Source organism: Scatophagus argus, chromosome 12 (assembly GCF_020382885.2).
Source record: "Scatophagus argus isolate fScaArg1 chromosome 12, fScaArg1.pri, whole genome shotgun sequence".
Classification (NCBI taxonomy): Eukaryota; Metazoa; Chordata; class Actinopteri; family Scatophagidae; genus Scatophagus; species Scatophagus argus.
In genome coordinates this window covers 15,110,732-15,129,626 of record NC_058504.1, presented here as the reverse complement: position 1 = coordinate 15,129,626, position 18,895 = coordinate 15,110,732, and the positions used below count along the sequence as shown (strand labels likewise).

General features: G+C 41.9%; 2 protein-coding genes across 2 annotated transcripts; both read right to left on the bottom strand.

The window, feature by feature from the left end:
- Nucleotides 1-220: 220 nt before the first annotated feature.
- Nucleotides 221-16,907, bottom strand: LOC124068312 (proline-rich receptor-like protein kinase PERK13). Its single transcript, XM_046406466.1, has 2 exons — nucleotides 16,622-16,907; nucleotides 221-1,625 (listed from the first exon to the last, which is right to left on the bottom strand). Exons 1-2 carry the CDS (start codon nucleotides 16,638-16,640, stop codon nucleotides 1,039-1,041), a joined length of 606 nt encoding a protein of 201 aa, XP_046262422.1. The 5' UTR covers nucleotides 16,641-16,907; the 3' UTR covers nucleotides 221-1,038.
- On the bottom strand, nucleotides 13,735-16,319 carry kctd12b (potassium channel tetramerisation domain containing 12b). The gene has a single exon (XM_046406465.1). It carries the CDS (start codon nucleotides 15,571-15,573, stop codon nucleotides 14,722-14,724), a length of 852 nt encoding a protein of 283 aa, XP_046262421.1. The 5' UTR covers nucleotides 15,574-16,319; the 3' UTR covers nucleotides 13,735-14,721.
- Nucleotides 16,908-18,895: the final 1,988 nt, after the last annotated feature.

The window sequence follows — 18,895 nt, the reverse complement described above, 5'->3', positions numbered from 1 at the left end:
AGCTCTAATTAAAGTTTGAATGTCAAATTTCTAACAGTTGCATTTGTTTAACACTCATAAATATATTTTCTATTCACAGGGCTTTTGTGCTCCCTGGAAACTAATGATAATGATGTTCCAGCTGTCCAGTTATTTGGCATTCAATGACATGTTTTTTTTAAATTATGTAACTCAGAATAATAATCAACATTAATATTTAGGGAAGACAGTTAGGCTGCATTTTATTTGATAGCAGGGTAAGGGATCTGGTTAAATGATAGAGGGTGCTGGTACAAAGAGATGTTGAACACCACTGAGGTAGAGGAACAAAAGAACAAATGGCACTCTGCATCGGTTCGTTGTTATTCCTCATTCTGCTATCTGTAATTACCCACTTTGCTTTCCAGTACGCCATATTCTTGTTCTGAATTCTTTCCAGTGCTAGCTTTAATGTAATCACAAAATGAACCAAACTTCAGAGCTTTTGAGTCGCAGGCAGGGAAGAGAGACTTTGAAGTCATAGGGTTAATATTGATGAGGTAAGATATTTTAGATGATTAGCAGCAGAGATTTCTCTTCTTTCTTTTATTTTGCATCAGCAAGGTCAGGCGCATAGAAATTCACACTTAGCTTACATTTTCCAGTTGCTTGATCAGTGGACACAGTACAGAGAGCAAGACAGAAATCTCTAATTAACAACATTATAAATATTATCCTTTGAGAGAGTCGAAAGAAAATGATTCAGTGAGTATTTTTAGAATGTCTCCAGATAGCTGTACGGAAAAAAGTGTCACTATCTCTAGAGGGATGTTTTCTCTACGATGGAACAAATCAAACAGTTTAATTGCGTACGTGTGATTTCTAGAAAAACTCAGCCTAGACTACACTACACTTACTGAAACAGTTCAGTTCTGTTGACATGCAAAAGTTACAACATTAAATATTTAAGTAAACTTGCTGAAAACCTTCACAAAGTTTGAATCCGAGTAACGTGAATATAAAGCTGGAGTCCACAGGTCGTGACATGTTCTCGCCACTGTGGTGCCACAGCAAAGCTCTCTACGCATTGTACTTCTTGAGCAAGTCACTTTGCCAGTGCCTTTTGCGATCTGGAAACACTCGGGGCAAGCGGATCTTTTTGAAATCGTCAATGCATTTCTTAAGATCCTCCTCCAGCATCTTCCTCTCCTCCTCATCCTCATCCGCCACGGGTGGGGGGCCACCGTTCTCCTTGACGGTTGGCCGTGGCAGCGTCTTTAGATTGAGTGTGGTTGGACGCTGGGGGCTCTCAGCGGGAGGCGGTGTTGGAGGAGGAGGAGGACAGGAGGTAGAAGAGGGCTTGGATAATGGTAGAGGTGGAGGCAGGACTGGAGGTGACAGAGGTGGCAGGTCAGGGCTGTCTACAGCAGGAGGAGGTGGAGGAGGAAGAGGAGGTGTCAGAGGAGGAGGAGAGTCCAGGGGCAGTGGGTTTCGCATGTCCAGTGTTGTGTTGCTGCTGCTGGTTTCTGTAAGGCTTTGAGTTCGACCAGTGCTGCTGGGCTTCTCTGTGGCTGATCTGGTATTTGCAGTAGCAGTTTGGGAGGTCGCCACTTCAGTGAGAGCTGGGGGGTCAGAAGTCGTTGCACTGGAAAGCACTGATGAACCACCTGCAGCAAAAAGAAAGCACTCCAAATTAAAACTCTTTTAAAACCACTGGGATCACAGGTGACAAAGCGGCGCATGTGTACTTCAAATTGTATGACACAGTTATTGACAAAAATAGACAAAAAAGACCAGGCGTTTTAATAAACATATTTATTATTATGGTGCTAAAAGGGTTAAAGTCTGTAAAACTGCATGCTAGGTTATGTTGCACAATTACTAAAAAGAATAGTTGAGAAATATGCCAGCAGGTGATTAGCGTAGCTTAGCATAAGGATTGGAACGAGGGGGGGCAGCAAGTAATGTCAGAGGTTCACATTAAGATCTATTTCTTGTTTGCAAGACATTTTCTTATTAATCACTCCACCCCCAAATTTTTTCCTTCCCGTTAGAGGTTTTAGGCAGGCTAGCTGTTGCCCCTGTTTCCAGTCTTTATGTTTCGCTGATCACCTTCTGACTCTAGCTTCATATATAGCTATAGTTAACTATAGCTAATAAATGTTCTTATACAAGAAAGCTAACAAGCAAATTTCAAATGTCAAAAAATGTCAAATTCCTAGTCTATATTCAGAAGATATAATGAAAAAACAACTGAGGAATCAGTGGTTGACAGACATTTAAAAGAAGTTACTTTTATGGAAACTTGCTGCTTGCTTCATACTTAGCATGCAGATGTAAGGGTGGTACCAGTCTCCACAAATCCAATGAGTATTTTATTAAAATGTCAGACTATTCCTTTCAAAATCAATAAATAAGGGGGTAGATAGAGGTGTCTGGTCTGTTTGGATGAAAGAATGAATCATAATTAACACCGGCGCTTTACACAGAACTTTGATTGCATTTCTATTTCATTTTATTTATTTATTGTCTGCCTTATCAAAATGTGTCAGGAGTTTATGACTTGCACAGAAACAAGCACCTCAGCTTTGAACTTTACAGTCTTTGTTTCCAGGAGTACAAAAGTACACACATGCTGGCACAAGAGCCTGTAGTGAAAACAGAAATTAGCAGAGAAAGGAACTCAGCAGGAGAGGAAAGGAAATGAGAGATAAGAGCAAGTGTGGAGGACAGTTTCATTTAATTTCAGAATTCCTTTATACGTTTGCTTGTATGTATGTTATCTTACAAGCAAACAGACTGAACGGATGGTGTGAATCCTCCTGACTGAAGCTTGACAAGCCGTTTTTCACGCTATGTTGATTTTTCATCTCATCTCTGTGTGAGGACAGAGGAGGTTGCAGCGCTGAATAGTTGGAGTGGCACATGCACATTCTGTTCTATTTGAAAGCCCATCAACCATTTTGAATTGCCTCTCCTCTCTCTGTACAAGCAGCCTATTTTTTTTAGAAACCACTGAGTGTGTAATCAGCCCGTCTTTTTCCTTTTATTCTTAATGTCTACATAATGGCACACTTCCTCAGATTAGGTAAACAAGTCACAGCACACTTGTCACCCATGTCCACACCAAAGTGGATAAATTACCAAATGTATCTTTATTTCTTTCTTTTTTTTTTTCACTAGTCCTGAGTTTCTGACCATGGAGAACCCCGGCACAAACTGCCAGTTTCATACTGTAGGGTGGATTGGGAAAACAGAGTCAGAGCCTTACTGTAACATATGATTGCTATAAATTTTCAGGCTCTCTTGTCAAGTGATACATTTCAGAGGTTTGCACATGCCTTCTCTGTAAACAATAAATGGCATTTGAAAATGCCTCTGGAGGAAGCAGTGTAAAGCTATATGGCTGCAATTGTCCACAGAAGAAATCTGAGCCTTTTCTTGTTGTGGTGGTGTTTCAATATGGAGGCTGAACTTTAAGAGAACAATGAGAAAATGCTGTGTGAACATAAAAAAAAATACTCAAATGCAAGTCATTTTAAAATTTAACCACATGAGTTTGGACATGGCCACGGATCAAATTGAATGGCAAAAATATTCCTGCATGAATACTGCTTATCATGCAATGGAATCATTGTCACACACATGCTCACGCTCATTGTGAAGCAGCCACATAGAGTACAGGCTGGTAGAGTACATGAAAATGCATATGAACAGCTAATCTCTCTCACAGCCTCTCATGTGCTCATGCAGAAATAAGCAGGCACAATATGTCACATACTCAGCAGCAGCAGTCACACACAACCCAAAAAGACATACGACGACACACAAGGCCCTGAACTCTTTCCTGCAACGGGACTCGTCACGGTAACCCATCTTACATAACAGGAAAAGCTGCTTGTGTCAAATGGAGGCGGCACAGAATAGTCTCCCACTGCCTCGCCTTTCTAGATACCTGAATATGTGTGTGTGTGTGTGTGTGTGTGTCTGTGCAGTTAAACTATGAGGACCTGCCTGATTTATGGGGACAAAAGGAAAGTCCCCACAATGTAAATAATTAAATATTAGAGTGTAGACTTGCTTTAAGGTTAGGATGAGATCAGGGTTAGGTTAAGGTAAGGGTTAGGATGAGGCAAGTAATGTTTGTTGCAATGGTTAGGTGGTTGTTAAGCCTCCAGGAAATTAATGTAAGCCTATGTAATGTCCCCAAAAGTGATGGAAACACCACTATGTATGTGTGTGTAAACTTGTGACAGGAAGTGCACCAGCCTGTGTGTGAGCACAAATGAGTGTTGTCTCATATGTTGGTGCATGCATGTGTACCGAAAGCACGTGTGGTTACAGGGGGGTTGTGTGTGCGTGTGGGCATGTGTGTTGTTATATTCTGGGCATTAACTGACATTTGAAAGAAAGACAGATAAAACAGAGAGAAAAAAAGATAATATAGGGGAAGGAGGGGTTGGCAGAAACATGTTCTCCACTGATTGTGTTTGTGTGTTCGATGCATTCAAAGTCTCATAATGAATACGTGTTTGAGGGCTGCCTGGACGTGGGAGTATGGGGGCTTAGCAGTGTCAGAGGAATAATCCACTGGGGGATGGGCTCTATGCTTTCCTCTATCACTAAGCCTTATGGAGGAGAACAGTGAAAGAGAGCACTCAACCCTTTTCCCTGGGCCACTTCTCCAGGGATATATGAAAAAGCCAAAACATTTTCTCACATATCCTCTCCTCTCTTTGCTGCCTCTCTCTCTCTCTCTCACTCTCTCTCTCTCTCCCATCTGTTCAGTGTGACGTGTCCCTCCATTGCCATTATTACTGCCATTAGCAACTCTAATATGTCACTGTTGCCAAGGTTTAGTACCTCATTGATGCAAAATGTCTCCGTTGTGTGTAATGTTGTTTGTTTAGCCCACCTGAATCTTTATTTACTTAAATCATCACACACTGTGCGCTGTTATGCACTGACCAAACAAAATCATGACAAGGTATTAAAATAGATGCTCCATTATTTGGAGGGAGTACCCAGATCTTGCACTTAATTAAAAGTGTCGATACCTTGTATGCTCTATTACAAGTAAAAGTCATGCATTTAAATTTTTGTTTCATTAAAAGTACAAAAGAATGAGCATCAATATATATATATATATATATATATATATATATATATATATATATAGAGAGAGAGAGAGAGAGAGAGGTATATATAATATATATAAGTACCTAAAGTGAAAATACTATTATGCATTATGACATGTTATTAAATATGTAAAGTATATTATATAATTAGGTTAGAATTTTTAATGCATTAATGTGTTCACCACTTTAATGGTGAAGGAGGTTTAAATACTTCATATCATTTAACTGCAGGGTAGCTTGTGAATTTCTCCTCAGAGATCAATAAAGCTTTATTTTGATCTATAATATTAGATCCATCCATCCATTTTCTACACTGTTTTATTGGTGCAAGGCAACCACACACACATACACTCACACCTAGGGGCAAATGTAGAGTAGCCAATTAACCTAATGTACATGTTTTGGGATTGTGGGAGGAAACCGGAGTACCCTGAGAAATCCCACACAGGCACAGGGAGAGCATGCAAACTCCACACAGAAGGACCCACACCTGAGCTTGAATCCAGAACTCTTGAACTGCTGTGCGGCGACAGTGCTAACCATCACACTATTTTCTCATTGTATTTTGCATTATTAAATAAAACCTCAAAACTTAAGAACAGTACTTGACTAAATGTGCTTAGTTACTTTCCACCACTGATTATTGGTAGAAAGTTCTGGTAGTGTTGTCATCCAAACCTAAAGTGAACATATAGTGTACAGGAGTTGATTTCATATTACAGCCAATCGCCTGCCACAAAAGCTTGATTTGCTACAGCTGAGAGGACTCCGCGTTTACAGATAAGATAAGATAATCCTTTATTAGTACCAAAAAGGGGAGATTTGTTTCATACCCTTGGGTTGTAAGAAGCTCTCTTTATAAACAGTAGTTATTTAAGATAAGATTGGCCTTTATTAGTCCCCCAGTGGGGGAAATTCTCACATTGACATGTTTTATATGAAATGTTTGGAAAAAATGCTTTGTATATGGACAAGATGGTTCAATCAGGCTGACAACTGAAACAGCAGAAAGAAATAAAGATACTTCTGAGCAGCAATTTAGATAGAACTACAAGAAACCATCAGTCACTGGAAAAAGAAAGTGGAGGCAGCATCAAAATCTCTGGAGATGTAAACAGGAACAGGATCCTGTCTCAGTGTCTAGGAGACGATCATGGAACAAGCAAGCTGGGACAAACATGCATGTTGTTTTAGCAAAGCTGTTCTAAAAACTTCAAAATAGGTTTGTCAAGCTCTATACAAGTTGGATCATTGAACATCAGCCAAACATACTATCAACTGACAAATCGCAGTTTAAACCTATTTAATCCAACCACTAAGCAGACTTTATCGACGGTCATTTACATTTCTCTGCACTAGAAGACAAATTCAAAATCAAAATGTATTTACAAGGGAAAAAAACAGTTACAGTAGCATTCTCTCCTGTCATGCACCAGTGTAGGAACATTGAATAAATGGAAGTTTTATAATCATTTAATTAATCTTCATCTGAGTAGTTCTATTTCAAATATGAATAAGACATTTGGTGTCTGAGTTTACTAAGTCTATGTTTTATCTACTTGTGCAGTGATTGTCCCGCCTACAATAGCAGAGTTTTGTCCTGACTGACTCTTACTGGTACTGGCAATACGATTGGTGGAATATACTTAAGTATTTATATTAATACACAGTGAGTCTGTTCAGTGCAGGGACTGTTCAGAAAGGTGACAGATGTCTTAGATTGCTAAAGGTAATAGGAAAACTATACTTCAAAAGGGAAGAGGCTGTCCAAAAGGCCCAAAATGGTTCAGTCTTTCAGAAAATAGCTGCAGCGTCGCTATCACTGTAGCTTATATTTCCTTTCACAAGCTGCATAGGGAAAACAGTGCATTTCAGTTCAGTGTACGAATGTAGAATAAATCTGTTTGAAAGTGTGTGTATTCGCTGCTTCTGCATTACCTTGAATATGACCAGGTCAATCAGCCTGTGGGGCCTTTTTAAAATTCACTCCGCTGCTGACGGGTGTTGTGACCCAAGGATGGGGAGACTGGCAAACAAGATGACAGCATCATCTCCATGGTAACGTCACACTGATGTGCAGGAGCCCAAGCAACACAAATGCATGCTAATGTCTGAGACTGAGCGAAGCCTTTTATAAACAGGGTGAAGTTGTGCATATGTCTCCATCAAGCTGTTCTAAAGGGAGTTCACGCTACATAGTTTTGGCAATCACAGCATGTTTTATATCTAATTAGCAAGTATTCAGCTCAGATATCCAACATCTGCTTTGTGAAATGATCAGCTTGGTGCCTAATGACAGAGCGAGCCTCTCCACCTACGGTCTTTTCATTCATTGTCTTTTCTCTCTGACTGCCGTCGGAGCAAACACATGCGGAAGCATAATCAGATATGGTAATACTATATTCTTCAGACTAACTTTACAAGCTCGTGCATAAGAGCAGATCCAAAATCACTGAAGAGCGCACTCAAAAGGGTCAATTACAAATCTGTCAATCTAAATAATGTGGAGGAAATGCAAGAAGTAAACAGCTGGAGACTGAGGAGCTGCTGCCAAGCAAGTAAAGCAAAAAGGGAGCAAAGGTTAGAGGAAAGAAAAGGGAAAGAGAAAGAGGTGCTTGAAAGAAAGCTGTGAGCCAGCCATTAATAATTAACTGACTGATAAGGTTATTCAATCCATTTGTGTGTTGAAACATTATAACATGATTTTTATTTGTCCAAAATTGCAAAAATTTTTGCATGAACCAAGTGTTCCACGTGCCTCCTCTTTATCCTCTTCTGTTTAAACACCCAAAGCTGCTTCCTGTCTACCACAGCTCGCAGCCAGCATCCCTGAGCAACCTAAAGCCCATCCTGGCAACCCTCAGTCCCAGCAGAGCCTGCAGCCCCCCCCCCCCCTGCCAAACGACATCTCCTCTCCTGCCTTGTTCCAGTCAGGATCCAACCCTGCCCTGGACTGCAGCACCAAGGACAAGCCTGAGTGTTCACATTAGTGATAATTAGGGGATCAGATTAGAGCCCAAGTCTCCAGATGGCCAAGGTGAATCCCATCCTAACAACAACACATTTACGACTGGCTGCTTAACGCAAGATACATTACATCAGCAGAGACATGATCACTGCTCACCGTCCTGTTGTCACATTGTTTTCACAAAGCTGATGAATGGTGTGATACCAAGTTGGTGTATGTCATAAGTAACTATATAATAAAATATGTTAAGTGAGAAACTTTTTTTTGCATTGGTATAACTGGAAGATACAAAACTTTTCATTCCAAAATTGTATTTACAAACTCTTCAGTGTAAAAATGACCTTATCTCCTCTGTCAATGATTGTTGGCATGCATTTAAGTAATTTTCCATCTTGGGATGTTAATTTGCAAAGACAGAAACATTAGAAGCTGAAATTATAGAAAATATGAACTTAGGAACTTAGAAACGGATTATGAGACAATGGGTACAAATACATAAAACCACCAAGTTCAACAGTTCACTTTATTTATCGATACAAACGTACAGCGTTCCCATCCTAGTCAAACAATTCTGATTACCAAAACATAGGAAAGATATATATCCATAAAATGGATAAAAACGACGTGAAGCTTCTGCAATAAAAAGTGAGGGATATTAAATAGCATTTTAAAGTATCTATAAGGCCTTTTAATCCGTCCATGGAATCAGCACATAATATTAGCTGTAATATTTTGCATTTGTTATGAAATCATTTATATCGTTCCATTCAAGTTGCAGCAGAGTCTGGCAGGGGAAGTTCAACTGTCTTCCAACGGTTTCCTCAGTCAGTTATTGTCACAACTTCAACCTCACTTTGCCCAATTCAGTATTTCTCTTTTCCTTTCAACTGCTCCTGCCCCACTCCTCATGTTCATCTTCACATATTTACAAGCACTATTGCACTGTGTATGAGGAACTTTGCCTCTCTAATTATCCTTTACGTTTTCCTTTTTAATCCTACAACTTGCTTCTGACAGTCACTGCTTTTCTAAGTAATTTCATGCTCCATCATTCCCATCCTACTTTATTCTTTCTGTGTCTTGGAGCTGAAATGGGAAAAGAAAAGAGAATAACAGAGACAACGTGGAGAGAGATGTGAGAAGACACAGTACTGCACATCACTAGTGACCTCATCTGCTCTTTCTCAGCTGCTAGATCTTGTCCCCTGTTAACATCCCTCTCTGTCTAACCCCTTGGGTATGACTGCCCCTCTGACCTTGCGTGGTGGAGTCCCCATGGTGTTCACAGGGCCAATATGTTTTGTGATAGCTACTCTCTATAGGAGATGTGTGTGTGAAGATGAATAGGAGGAGGAGGAGGAGGAGGAGGGGCAGTGGAGCATGTGTACCTATACTGGAGGAGCAGTGGCAGCACACAGCTGACTCAATGCCTGGCACACTATAAATAACCCAGCATACAATGAGATAAAGACGCCCCGAGCCAGCGCTACTGTACTCTGTGCGTATAGGCTTATATGGAAGTGTGGGCGAACCGTGTTGTCGTCAAGGACAAACACGAACGCAGTAGGGACTGAGCTCGCGTACGTATTCATGTGCAAATGGTAAAAAGCATGCAAAGCTCTTGGCCAACGTTCACACGTAACATGCCCACTTTCCCTTCACTCACATATTGATGGAGAAAGCAGTGGCAGGCCTCAGGCTGCCGCATGCTCTCTCCACTTCCCCACTACATCCTCTGTTTGGCCAAAGCTACTCTGAGATAATTAGCAGCAATGATGCTTTTCTGTGTTAGCATGGACTTTTCCTGCTGTTGCTATCAAGAGAGAATGAATGAGGCAAATGACATAAACAAATGGCTTGTTTGTCTCCTAATGCATTTTAACTGATCACAAAGGCAACCAAACAAATCCAAAACATCACAGCTCCAAGTCATTAGCCTCGCACACGAAGGCTGCTGCCTGTCTTCTCCTAGCAACTTCTGTCCCTCTGTGCATGTGTGCGTCTGTGTTTGTGTCAGTGAGCGTTTGGAGATGCCAACTGTCTGCTCAGCATATTTGTGAGACAGGGAGCGCGCCTAGTTCATTGCCCCCACGTGGCTCCCATGCCAACCCAGCGCTGACCAGCCCAACGCAGAGGCCCAAACACTCGTCCAACCTGCCCTTCAAACCTCTACATCAGCACATACAAAAACAAAACAGAGCCAAAGTATATTGGCATACAGATCCAAAAGTAGACAAGGCTTTGAGGCTGAGACAACATGAACAAGCGCAGAGCTACAGATAGTTGCAGCTGAATAAACAGAAGCAGCAGTACGCAGATGACATCTGATAGTACGCTCAGTCAAAGATGTTAAGAAAATGACTCAGTTTAGCTCTCCGTGTTGTCACTCTAATGCATGTGGCATGTTTATTCACAAAAGAGGATGCAGTCTGGGAATTGGGGCTGGTTGTAGACAATTTAAAGGCGCAGCTCGTGATTCACATAAACATGAGAGTTTTTTTTCTGTTGGAAAATATCAGTTTCATCCCTTTCTATTGATGTAATCGTACTACGAATCAATAACAATCCCATCGTCCTGTGGCTCTACATCAGTCTGGTGTAACTGAATCTCTCTGTGATGTTGACAGAGCAGACGGGCCACAGAGGAGCCTGTTACAGCAGAGTCCAGCGAGGGTTTGTCAGGGTGATCAGACCTCACCAAATAACAGGACACTTCATGCTGGAGTTGCTCAGGAAGGGAGATAAGCTGGGAACACCAAATCCTTCCCACTTAAATACTCTCCTCTGCCAGGTTATCTGTCTCACTGCGTCTCTGCTTCCTTGCCCCATTTTCCAAATTTCCTTTTTTTTTTTTTTCCTTTGACGTACATCCGTTCCTGTTCTCCTTCTGCTCTCTTCCTTTTTTTTTTTTTCCAAAAGGGGGAAGCGATGACCCAGCTGGCTACAAGACAGGGGGATCATTCTGAGAGAGAAAAGCCGACCGAGCCAAGGCATGCTGCCATGCAGAGTCGTGTACAGTAGCAACAGCACCACAGGAAGACAACATGGGTCAAATCTCTGCCTCAAGGTATAGACAACAGTCTTATGCTGTCAGGATGCATTACTTTTTGCCTTGTGCTTTCATGACAAGCGTTTAATGATGAATTGCACAAGCTCACTGAACGATTTTATTAAATCTTACTTAAAACCCCAAAGCTTGTGGAAGGAAAATAAGCTGAAATAAAGGATTGAAGGTGTACTCTGTGGTGAGGAAATAAAGCAATCTGGTATTTTGGATTTTTCCAATAGACAGAGAAGCAAAAAATTTCATGGTAAAATATCTTTATTGTAATGCTCTGGGCGCGACAGACATACCACTATGACTGTGTGGCACAAGTGGAATCTGCTTCTTGTACGGCCCACGTGAAGGCATGCTACACTTTTCAGCCACAGATTTCACAATGGAACGTTATGGAAAAAAATAGGACAGAAAAAAAATAAACCCAAGCAGCATTTCATCACAGCCTGGACTGTTGACTTTGCTGCTGCTGCTGTTGCTGCTGCTGCTGCTGCTGCTCAGTGTCAGAGTATCATCACTTTTCACACATTTACTGTTGAATGTTGAGACTCATGGAGCTAAAAAGCAAGAGTGGTTTGGGACGCTGATGCCTGGAATTTCACACACGAGGCGTGTCTCTCCATGCTTGTGCTAATGACTGACCTTGGCACTCCCATGTTGCGGCAGTGTAGCCGGAGCACAGGAATGCTGTGTGAACGTGTTTGTTTGGGCTGGAGAGACACTGCAGGCACAATATTGTCATCCTCTCTGAGGATTTGTCATGCAATCCAGACCACAACAGCAATAATCTGTTTTCCAAGAAGTGAGCCACATAAATGTTTCAGCAGTTTTTGTGAAGCTCATACGCTACGCTTTTATCTAGGCCAGACTGAGATCAGGTTTAGCGACTTATACTAAGGTAATTAGCATGGGATAATCTCTTGGTAAAAATCTTAAATGAGTCAGAGTTTATAAAACAACACGTGACTGCCACACTTACATAAACATTACCCTTGTTGTTGTTCAAGTGTTAATTATTCCCACTTTTCTATCTGGGGGAGTGTGCAATAAAAAATGCTGTTTTTACTGACAACAGGAAAAACAAAACATCTCTAATATTATAAAGTCTGCAGAACTACAGTACTTCACAGTTCTGGATTTTAGGTCCAATTTGTTGCAAGATTAGTTATTGTAAGCAGTAATTAAGTCATTTTTTTGTCAGAAAAATAGATATATTGTACTCTAAAAGCATATTATATATGCATGTCCTCATTTCTATCTCGGCTCTGCTTTACGGTCAATCGCTCAATATAAAGAAGTAGGGGAAAAAATATGGAGAAAAAGTGGAAAAGCAGATGGGAGGATGGAAGGGTGGTGCCTGGAGGCAGACTGTTAACATGAAGTAGAGTTTATTTCCATGGATGTTTCAGTTTAATGGGAAACGGTGAGATCAAAAATATGAACTGGTTTGCTTGTGGTTGCGTTGTGTTGTCAGTAAAAATAAAAAGTGCAGTAATATGAGGGCATGCACCCCTTTCAGGTTTCTACTGAATGCCATTCAATGCTGAGAAACCATTTTTTTTGTTAGGAATGGAAAATACAACCCAAATAGAAAGAAAACATCTTTTTATTATTTGACAAATCAATTTGCTTTTTGCTGAACACTTTTAAATTCACTCTAGTCTATGCCTGCAGTGACACACTGCAGCAGTTCTAACATATTGACTCAGATGTCAACAGCACTTCATCACACTGAAACACAACATTGCAGTTTCTAGACATTTGCGAAAACATTTATTGTCACTGTCAAGACGTTCTGCCAAAACTACAAAGTGACACCTTCTAGCTCAGGAGAAATTCTGCACTCTCCTGGCTCGAAAGCAGTTTAACACAATACTCACTTTATATTCCACCTCTTATTCATCAGTCTTACTATAGCACTTGCTCCTAACTGTGCGTGCATTTTCACATCATCCGCTGGATCTTTCATCGGATCTAAGTGCCTTCAGTTTATGATTTAGTTGGAGGTATCATGTGCAGACCTGTCCTGAGGCTGTAACTGGAAAGGACCCTCTTTCTTAACTTACTCCTCTATAACTTAAGTTATACATTCTCACTATAAATTTCCCTTGCAATGCCCTTGCTACAGTGCTGAAAAAAAAAATGTGTTTTGGCTGGCTACAGCATAATCCTACCCTTTCTTAGGGGTATTCACTTACAGTAAGTGAGAGCTATCATCAAATATGCAAGAGCTTCAACTAATACTGAACTGAGTATTAAGCATGACATTATAGTTTGCAGAACATGCCAAATGTGATCTGATAAGGTGACTACAACATTTTTTTTTTTTTTTTTTTTGGAAACAGCATGAAAGTCATGGTATAAGACTGATCCAAGAGGAGCTTCACTAAAAAAACGCTCTCGAATATCGAATTGAGCAAAGAAATGTCAAAGAAGCACAATGAGCAAAAAAATGAGAGGTGGCTGCGAGTGATGTAACACCTCCCATCTCCCCTGTCCTCCCAGCGTGGGCGATTAAATACTGAAAGCTCCCTCGCACAATCAATACACACACTTCATCTGGCAACCTTTTTTTCTTTCTGTCTGCAAGATCTCTTGATTTTTGTGCTTTCGTTGTTGTTATTATTTTATATATATATATATATATATATATATATATATATATATATATATATATATATATATATATATATATATATATATATATATATATATATATATATAAGACTGTTGCTTGTTCATTTTCCACACAAACAGCACCTTCTTGAGAGGGAAACTCCACACACCCACAACCTATATTTCCCTTTTAAAATAACAACTTCAATGTATTTCTCCTTGCCCGTGTGGCTGTGTTATCACAACCCTCGTTCATTCATAACAACAGCTGATCACATTTAATAATCTTTTTAAAAAAACAGAGAGAAATTTGATTTTTTTTTTTTCTTTTTTATGTTACGCTTCGTTCTTGTGCTGGGGGCTGCTCACGTCCCTCAAGGCTGATAAGTTGTCCAATTATTTGTTAAGTTAGTTCAGAGGAGCAGGAGAGAGTCCAATCTGCAGCCAAAGTTTAGCACTGTACATCACAGCCACTCTTTGAAGCCCTTTCCCTTATGCTGTTGTGACTGGTTCAGTACTCACATAGACATACCTGGGTGCTTATTTAACAAAAATTAGTTCTTGGATACAGCATTGTGCTTCACCAAGGCAGATGCAATGTAAAGATTACAAAAGGGAAGTAGTACATTGAAGGTATCAGTCTTTGCAGGAGAGGCTGCAGTTGGGATGCTGTGGTTGAGGACTGCGGACTACAGCTAAGCAAGGGCAAAAGCTAGACCTGAGGATGGGGGGAATGGGTCTGGGGTTCAGGGGGCAGGCTGCAGATTAGACCTGCAAAGAAGGTGTGAAGAGTCAAAGCAGCTGCGGGGTACTGTTCATGGGATAAAATCTGGAGGCTGCAGAGAGACATGGAAGGGCACAACATCTACAGTGTTATCTACTGGTGCAGGAGCCATCAGAGAGAGATGGACAGGATGGCTGGAGGCTGGAAGAGGGGGCACTTGGAGACAGGGTTGGGGACCAGGGGAACAAAGCCAATAGTCTCACTCACGGTAGAACACATATTCAGTGTAGCTGGTCCAGATCTTGTCGTCTGTCTGCTCATGGGCAAAGGCGCAGGTTCCTGTGGAATTACAGGCCACCATGTGGAAGCCTGCATCAGCCAGCTTGTCAAAAGCCTGCTCCAGAAAGGTGAACTTGAGATAGTAGCGGGATGTGTAGCGCTCAGGGGGGCGGTCAGGGTCACGGCTCTCGTTCAGGGTCTCCCCAAACACCTCTTTGGCCAAAGAGGTTTTCCCACACACCATTATCCGTGCCACCCGGCGGAATTTGGCATCGGTGTGGCTGTCACGGCCCAGGGTGTATGAGCCTCGGTAGCCAATAGTGATGAACCCGGACCGTTTGCTGTCCATGGCACCGGGCACCAGGCTCGCACAGGCAGCGGCGGCAGCACCCAGGGAGCTGAGGTTACGGGCCGTGTCAATCCCAGGTGAGGAGTCCTCTGGGTCGCTCTGACAGCCCTCATCACCAAGGGAGTTCTGCTTGCTGATTTTGGGCGCCAGCAGCTTGACAAGTTCTGGCAAGTTGAAGAACTCAGCCTCTCTCTGCAGACGTCCACGCTCAGGGAAGTGGTCTGGAAGAACCAGCTGCTGGTCCCGCATGTAGTCCAGGATGTAACGGAATAGGAAACCATCACGGTCCACAAAGAAGCGACCCTTGGTATCCCTGGCCAGTCCTTTGGCTGACTTTCGACTGAACATTTCCCCTAACAGAGAGTCTGGCACACTTGTGAGGGTAGAATAGCGGGTTATGTACACTTGACCGCCAACGTTGAGCTCTATAATCTCTGGGAAGGGTACCTCCTCCCCAGATATGCCACTGTCTGGTAAAGCCATGGCTTACTTCTGCTCAAAGGTGCACTTGGATGCAGCTTTTTCTTTTTTAAAAGAAAAAATTGGTTCTAGCAAAAGCTGAAATTACAAGACTTTTTGTGAAACCTTTTACAGCGGTTGGTGAGGTCTGTTGCCTGTCAAAGACTGCAGGTCCTGTTGCGGTGGATCGCCTGTGGTAACGGAGCGGCTCAAGTGCAGGGCACGATTGGTACGCACGCAATAAAAGCTGGCCGCCAGTCTCACATTAAAGCCGACAGTAATACAACAGTCAATGAAAAACACCCGCTACTCTAACTAAAGCTTTCTCCCATGGTTACTAAAACATAGCGCGGAGTATTTCAGGCAGCGTTCAATGGAACTGTTCTGTCCGCGTACTTTACGCACAGGCAGATGTGGTACACTGAGACTGAAAGTCTGCTTTTTACACCAGTTCCTTGAGCAGGAAAAGCAGCACGATTGGCACAACTGTCCATAACGACTTCTCTTACTCTAATTTTGTTCGGTTGTCCTGGCGCAGACGGGATCAGGCGGCCCACCTTCAATTAAGCAATCCATAGTTTGTAAGTTCTGTGGGTACTCCGTAGACGAAAAGCCACGAGATGAAGAGGATGGTGAAGACGTAGTGCGAGACGAGGAAGATGTACAAAAAGATCTCCGTCCCTTCCATCAGCCGAGGTGCGAGGTGGTCAGCTCTGCAATTTCTCTGCCCGTGTCTCGTGTCAGACTGTAACTCCGCTGCAACGTAACGGAGGTACGGCTTTCGCCCCGGTTAGCCACGCCCACCCCCGGTGACGCGCCGCTCTCCTGTGACCCAGGTCCAAATCTCGTACCCTCAGAGGTCAGTGCAGATGACCAGGCTCTTTACTGTGTTTGCTTGAGGGTGCATATTTGACTATTATCCCTAAAATTTTAATGATCTAGTCGCCCCAAATACATACAGAACCAGTTTAAAGGAGTCTCTCTCTCTCTTTTGTTTGGAATTTTTCCTATAAATATCTAATTCATACATTTCAACAACATAACTCTCATAAATAGAAAAAAATAGCCAAACCTGTAGTCCCAACATCCATTCATGGATTTTATTATCAGCGTGCTCACTTGACTAAATCGTTGTCTCAGAATAAAATAACAGCAGCCTCCAGGGGTTGATTTATTTTTAGTGGAGTCTCATTAAAATCCAGCCACTGACTTAGACATGGGTATGCATTTAATTCTGATGCATTTATTTTTGTGCAGTAGGTGTCTCTCAGTAGGATGGGATAACAGTGACATCTAGTGAACACTCAAGAGGAAATATTAATTCACTCTGACAGAGATTTACTATAGTGTTAGTTGGTATATGGTATATATTTTAATTAATGGGGGGCCCCATTAATCACCTTTAAATCTGACTTTAAGAGATGCAGCCTAATGACATGATTTTGTGACATCACAACAAGCCAGTCATGGCCCATTATCCAACATGTACAAGTGTGATGGGGAAGCTTAAAAGTCCCCAAATGCACATACACTGAGATTGGACCTTCAGTGAAGTATAAGATGCTTTCTGTTCAGCAGGTTTGAAGCAATATTGGCATATTCATAAATTATGGACTTTTAAAGGGGAGAGATGTGCTCGCTGGAATTTTAAGAATTTTAGCTAAAAAAAACTGTTAGATGCAAATTATACATGTCTGGATGGGGGGATCTAAAGCCCCATACCTCACTAAATAAACATGCAATAAATGTTTTTTTTTAACAAACCATAAAGGACACAAATACAAGCGTATTTGTCAATAACTATAGCTCCTCTGGTTATGAGTGGAGGCTGGTGTACAAAAGTGAATGAAAGTTGTAGGTTTTTGTCCAGAGCTTTCAACCATATCACGCAGATGATTTTGGCACAGTTGTCATGGTGACGTGACTTGAGTAGCTGCTATGATTCCTTTCATAGTACATTTTGGGCTTAAAAGTTAAGCATTAAAGTTCATCCCTGACCTTTAAAATATCAGCCTGACAAAACAATCCCAGCCCAAGATCCACATACTAGCTGCTGGACATACTTGCACAGGCTGGTTATGCTCTGCGTCTCGGTCTTGTTCTTCTCGTGAGTAGCCCACCACACCGTTCTTTCTCTGACTGATCAGTGGGCCAGTTTTACCCATCTCCGAGCATCTTGGCACTGATTTCCGTGAGGGCCACGCAGTTTCCAACTGGCTTGCAGCACTGCAGCCTGGTCGTCGACACTCTGGATCGGGCGGCTCTGGTTATGTGGGCCACCACAGGATCTGGGAGTAATATGGCAGAGCTGTCTGCCAACGAGATAAGTCGATGACACAGTCCCAGCTCCGTTTGCCTTTCCCTCCACTGAAATATGCAAGAGCAATATGCTGTGTAACACCAGAATCTTGTGCAGCCTAAAACAAAATATCCAAAATAATCAACGCTGATGTATAACCCCGCTTACATATTTGGAACTACTGTCAACAAATATCCCTTGCCAGTGACTTAAAATGATTGAATTAGTGAAATGTGTATTTGTGATAATAATAGTAACGATAATTTGTGTATGAATTGTGACCTTTTCACTTATCAGCACGTGACTGTGGATTTTTACTGGCAGTTTCATCACTCTAATCACATCCAGACCATAGTCCATTGATCCTGGACAAAATGACTACATAAAATAAATTAGTTTGACCTTCTGCAGCAGCTGGATTATCTGTGTACGTCTGTCAGTTCTCATCACAGTGATGGCCTTCCGAGGCGTATTGCGGTGTCGGTGTCCCGCGTACATTTGTGTTTGATGCTTTGCTGATTCAAAACAGGCAGAGAAGAGGCTTGCAACCCGTGGGAGAGAAAGTGGTTCAGCACATTGAGACAGTGCTTAATGCTACCACTGTTGCTAAATCTACCTTCAGAGGAAAAACAACTAAACATGCTACTCGTACCGAATGCTTGAATCACACAATGAAAGTGAAGGGTTACTTAGGGAGGATTCTGTGGGTATGTCTGCATATTGATCTCAACATTCTCAGCGGTTCGTGCTGACAGCTGCACCAGTAAGTGATTTATGAGATATTCTGTGGGATCAACAACATTGAACAGGCTGTTGTTTCTTTTCTAAGGTGTCTGCGGTGTCCATGAGAACCCATCTGCACAGCCTCATTTCCCTCAGTACGAAGCATCATACATCATTCAAGACAGATGACACGGGAGTGAAACCAGACACGACTGCAACACATCTTGTTGAAACAGTCAACCCCGCAGTGAGTCTCAGGGTAGAGGAAAAACATGTTAATGTTTATTTAATAACAAGACTGAGCCCGACTATCAGGCACCTCGG

Bases quoted from the DNA above. Each gene is read 5' to 3' on its own strand.
- kctd12b (XM_046406465.1), bottom strand. From the start codon at position 15,573: ATGGCTTTACCAGACAGTGGCATATCTGGGGAGGAGGTACCCTTCCCA.